The sequence below is a fragment of the Histoplasma capsulatum genome, genomic scaffold, assembly GCF_000149585.1.
Source record: "Histoplasma capsulatum NAm1 scaffold_5 genomic scaffold, whole genome shotgun sequence".
NCBI classification, from domain to species: Eukaryota; Fungi; Ascomycota; class Eurotiomycetes; order Onygenales; family Ajellomycetaceae; genus Histoplasma; species Histoplasma mississippiense.
Window position 1 is genome coordinate 2372638 of NW_001813978.1, and position 5200 is coordinate 2377837.

Sequence of the window (5200 nt, forward strand, 5' to 3'; positions counted from 1 at the left end):
GGAAGGAGGATTCGAAGATGAGAAAGTTGCCAAGCGCAAAGTTTATGTCAAAAGGCCTATCTGGATTAAAGTTCCAGCGGACGACACCGGGCATTGGTTGCTTCGGATTGGTTGCGAAAATAATGCTTCCCGTTCCTGTGATGAGACCCAAGTAAGTATATATTATTGTTGTACGGCGAATAATATTATGGATCACATACCCGCTGGAAAACCTGCTCTCGGCAGGATATCTTGTAGTCTGCTATTAAGATTCTTGACTCTGTGAGCCATGTCCTCCATCTTGGATTTATCTTCGCTTTCGATTTTGCTAGTTTCTCCAATGACCATGTCGAGAGTCAATTTTACGGCCGGGGAAGCTGAGAGCCATCCTTGAGTAGCACCAGGATCTGGGGTGAAACAGAGTTTGTGTTGACCTGCATCTGCAGCGGAGAATGTGAACCGTCCAGTATCACTTCCGCGTTGGAATACAACACGGTGATCGTTGTCAAATGTTTCATCGACTGTGATTGTAAGCGTGAGGCCAGGGTCCGTGGTGTAGGCGTTGACTTCGTTCTTGAAGACTTCAGCTTTGTAGTTACCTGAGGACGAGTATGGTTAGTACACAGAATCCAGCCCGGACCATCATCGTTTCTGACGCGATATAATGAAGTTGCCATGGGATTAAAACAAAATACTCACCAACAACTAAAGTTCCTTGCGGCATATCTTCGAAGAAGCATTTTTGCTGCCGTGGCTGGACGTAGAAGTAGAGGGAGTGGGCCGGAGTTGATAGAGTGAGAATCGTGACAATTGCGAAAAAGGACGGCAGCCAGGACTGCGAGCGCGAGGAGGCCATGATGGAGAGTCAAGCCAAACCCGCAACGGAAATTGAGAAGAGTCTCCTGAGCTTTGTGCGTGCGTTGGCTTGAAAGGCTAAAGGGGCTCTTGTTGCTTGACAGAATGTTGAAGTGTCCACTCCAGGATGTCAAGGACAATGCAAACACTGCAAACATCTCCTCCGAGTCTCCAATCTCCATTTAAACACTGTAAAATTCCATCATTGATCATCAATAACCATCGCCCTTCGATCGTTGCTTCTCTTTCTATTAGACCATATGCACGTCAGCGACTTTTAGAGCTTCTAAATTACCCCTTCTTGCGACCCTTCCTCCCAAATCGCCGCCATGGCTGCCGCAGATGTCCGTGACATGCTGGATCTTCCCGCAGACGGCGGCCCACCTAGACCTCATAAGAAACAGAAAGTCGTCGAAAAACGACCAGGTAAGTGGATTTTAAGCCCGACTTTGCAATGCGCTGCTAATGTGTATCCCTAGAAGGTATTACCCGGGAGCTCTTTGCTCTTTTAGGCGAACGTGCCCCTCCTATCGCTCTGAACGAGAATAAATACAAGGGACGGCGGAAATGGGTGAGCAAGCTGAAAGTAACGCCATGGTAAGGCATCTTGTGGCCTTGCATATTTGAGTAATCCGCGACTGACGTGCGTATGTTGTATAGGGCGATGGCCCCGTTTCAAAATTCCGCTCGATCTGATGGGCTTGTACTCCGACACTGGCAAAGAAAACAAGCTCCCATTATTGAAACGGCAGCGGCTGATGGGGAAGATAAAATGGAAACTGAGGCTCCGGAACAGAAACCGGAAAATGTCTATGCATTTGCGAAATACAACGTGAAAGCCCAGGTCCCCAAGCGGTATAACGATGACCAATACAATCGCTACCTGAAAAGCCATACGTGGAGTCGTGAAGAAACAGACTATCTTATGGATCTCGTCGAGGAATATGATTTGCGATGGGTCGTCATTGCTGACAGATACGAATACCCCCCAAACCCGCCACTTACAAACAGTGATTCCACCGCTCTTGTTACAACAACTCGACGTCGAACAATGGAAGAGATGAAATCGCGTTATTACACTGTTGCTGCGAACATGTTGGCACTTGAGCACCCACCTTCTGAGATGTCTGAAACAGAATTCAACCTCCATGAGAAGATGATGAAATATGATCCCGAACAAGAAAAGGTTCGCAAGGATTTGGCGATTTTGCAATTGAACCGATCTAAGGACGAAGTTAATGAAGAGACTTTGCTACTCGAGGAACTCAAAAGGATTGTGGCCAACGAGAAAAATTTTATAGAAGAGCGCAGAGAGCTTTACGCCAGACTCGAGGCTCCCATCAGTACGAGCAATACTACGATGTACCAGTCTAGCCAAGGCCTATCACAACTTCTCCAATCCCTCCTCCATGCTGATAAAACAAAGAAACGGCGCTCAATTATGGGGCTTGAAACCGGCACATCAAGCCCAGCCAGCCTACCAAGCTCACAACAAAACCCCCCACAGAGCGCTCGGGAAAGTCGACCTCAGACGCCTGCTGCTCCGGCGCCAACACCGACAACTACCAAGAAAGCAGCCAACACAGCAGCTCAGCAACCAGCCATCAAAGCCCTCACTCCGGCCGAAGAGGCCAAATATGGCGTCACACGCCACGACCGCCTTACCTCAGGCGTTCAGTTCCGCAATGACAAGGCACATAAGCTCACACAGGCCAAATCCAACATCCAATCTCAGAAACTCGCTGCTGCGCTTACTGAGCTTTCTATCCCACCCCGACTCGTCATGCCAACAGAGAAGGTGTGCAAGGAGTTTGAAAAGCTGATACATTCCGTCAATCTCTTGCTCGACGTGCGCAAGTTTATGGAGAAGGTTGAGGGCGAAATTCGTGTGCTGGAGGCTGCTAAGCAGGAACGAGAAAGGAAGGAGAAGGAGCGACTGGAAGCGGAGGCTAATCAGACGGGTGAAGGCGCCGCGGAATCAGGACAGGGAAATAAGGGTGATGATAAGGAGGGCGAAATGGAAAAGAAAGGGGCCGGGGAGGGAAGTGACGTGGGGGAAGATAAGAACGTCCCTGCTGCAATCTCTGTTACCAATGGTGCAGATTCACCGGTGACGAAAGGACACGATGAAGCTGGCCTTGCTGTAGCCGAAGCGGACGAAAGATCGAAAACGGCTGGGTCTGAGGGAAGAGGAGCGGGGACAGCTGGCTCTGAAGGGTCGCACAAACGAAGCGCCAGTGTCTTAAGTGCGGTCAGCGACAAGAGCATGAAGAGGCAGAGGAAGTAGCATGATGAGAATTATTATTTGTTTACTTGGGTTCGCTCGGTGTTTTACGGAATGTGATGGATTGGGATAGCTGAATTTAGGTTGTTACTAATTATGGCCTTTTATTCTTCTTTAATTTTATACTCTATTCGCCCATAAGTTTTAAAGTGTAAAATTTTGCTCGATTGATGAACGGATCGTACTTTATCCGTTTGGGTCTTTTACGCCAGACCGATTGATGGGCAACAGAATTAGAATTAAGAGTTTCACCTGCTGGCAATAGTTTTGCTTTACTATCTTGCATCGAATTGTGAATTGCTAGACTGGTTATTGCCGAGGAGGATAATAGGTAATTCTTTGTTCTATCCAATGGGACCGGATTAGACTGTCAATACTTCTCTGCTGATAGGATGAAGCGGAACTGAATACACCAAAAATATTCGACTAATTAACATGTTCTACAACACTATCCATCCACCGGTTGTACGTTATATCAATGCTGAAAGGTGTTATATAGGAGAGGGTAAAAATAGTGGCACACACTCCAAGAGTGGAATCCTTATAAGGGTGCTATACAAACAAATACGTCAAAAAGTTTGGTTGCGAAATTATGTAGCTTTGCGGAACGGGAAATGGGTCACAGGCCCCATGTAGAACAAGTTAATGATACTACTCTGTTCCCCACGTCTGCTTAACAAGTTTCAACAGACCATCCTTCGAGCCCACTTCGTTCAAAAGTTGCTCTTCTTTGAAGTCCACAGTTGAATCGCGGAGATCCATGCTTCTGGATACCCGACGATGCCCCTCACTATCAATCAGGACCTTCCCAAGTCCTTCTTCCGTCCCATGTTCAAATGTAACATCGTCGTCGCCAGAGAACAACCCGATACAATCTTCATACAAACGTGACCAGGCATCTGCAGAACATGGATCTGTGGGAGCGTCCATGCCGCTCCCACCGAAAGTAGAGAAACCCAACCGGCATGGTAGAGGAGCAGGGTCGAGCATCCTGCTCCATGGAGTCCGCTGTTCACTTATCCTCTCGCTCGATCCCCAAGCTTTCAGCTGCTGATTATGCCGCTTAATTTCGCTTCTGATATCTCCAATTTGCTCAAGAATAAGTTGACCGGTTGGTCCTCCGGGAATAATTTCAAGATCCGGATCCTTCAGGTCGTCGCTCCTGGAGGTTTCCCTCCTATGGCCTGCCCGATATCGTCGGCGATCAACGGAATCGGAACGATGTAACCTAACCCAGTTGAACAAACCCTTACCCTTTTTAATAGAAGGCAATGAATCGGATTTATCGTTTGACATTCTTGGTAATGGGAGCGAGTTTGTGTCTTGGCTGTCCTTGGGCGTATCTATGGATGCAAAGTCACGAGCAGCAACGTTATCGGACTGCCCAGCAGATCCGTTTCTCGCAATCTTAGAACGGCTTGGGAACCTGGCCCACGACGAGAAGAGTTCTTTGCTAATATCACAATCAAAGAGGTTCCTCTCAGACGTCACGAGTTCCCCGCAACTGACAACGTTCCGATCTTGGTTGCAGTGCGACTCGACCGGCCCTTGTGCCTGATTCCTGGTTACAATTGATTCCCCGGAAGCTTGTGAGAAGCATTTTAAACTTCTTTCTCTGCCCGTAAACTCGACTAGATCACGTAGATCGGTCTCAGGTGTGGATTCTTGATACATTAACTGCACTATATCGCTTGTTTCTGAGTTTGGGAGTTTGCCATCATCCTCCATCACAAAACGATAGCCGTAACCACGACGCTTCCCATCAGACAGCCATCCATCACTGATGCTTCTCATGTTCGTGTATTTTTGGATGCCATTGGAGTTCTGAATGGCTGAATCGCTAGCGCTACTGGAATGTATATCGACGAAATTCTCGATGAATCTGCTTTCAGTCCGATATTTGTTATTGCGTGGATAAGCAGAGGAGTTTTGGCTAGTGGCATTTGGAGTCCTTTCCGAGCATAGTTGTTGGCGGTTTAGTAGATCAAAGTATCCACCGCTAACTGCTGCCTTTGCACCAGATGCCGCAGCGACATGGCTAGCCTTCGGCGGGGTCAACTCGAGCTGGAAATCCGACGGTGG

General features: G+C 48.0%; 2 protein-coding genes across 2 annotated transcripts; one reads left to right on the plus strand and one right to left on the minus strand.

The window, feature by feature from the left end:
* Nucleotides 1-192: 192 nt before the first annotated feature.
* On the minus strand, nucleotides 193-835 carry HCAG_05563 (conserved hypothetical protein; the record flags this gene model as incomplete). Its single annotated transcript, XM_001540046.1, has 2 exons — nucleotides 193-578; nucleotides 679-835. 2 exons carry the CDS (start codon nucleotides 833-835, stop codon nucleotides 193-195), a joined length of 543 nt encoding a protein of 180 aa, XP_001540096.1.
* A 328-nt stretch (nucleotides 836-1163) lies between these two features.
* On the plus strand, nucleotides 1164-3121 carry HCAG_05564 (conserved hypothetical protein; the record flags this gene model as incomplete). Its single annotated transcript, XM_001540047.1, has 3 exons — nucleotides 1164-1260; nucleotides 1347-1431; nucleotides 1495-3121. 3 exons carry the CDS (start codon nucleotides 1164-1166, stop codon nucleotides 3119-3121), a joined length of 1809 nt encoding a protein of 602 aa, XP_001540097.1.
* Nucleotides 3122-5200: the final 2079 nt, after the last annotated feature.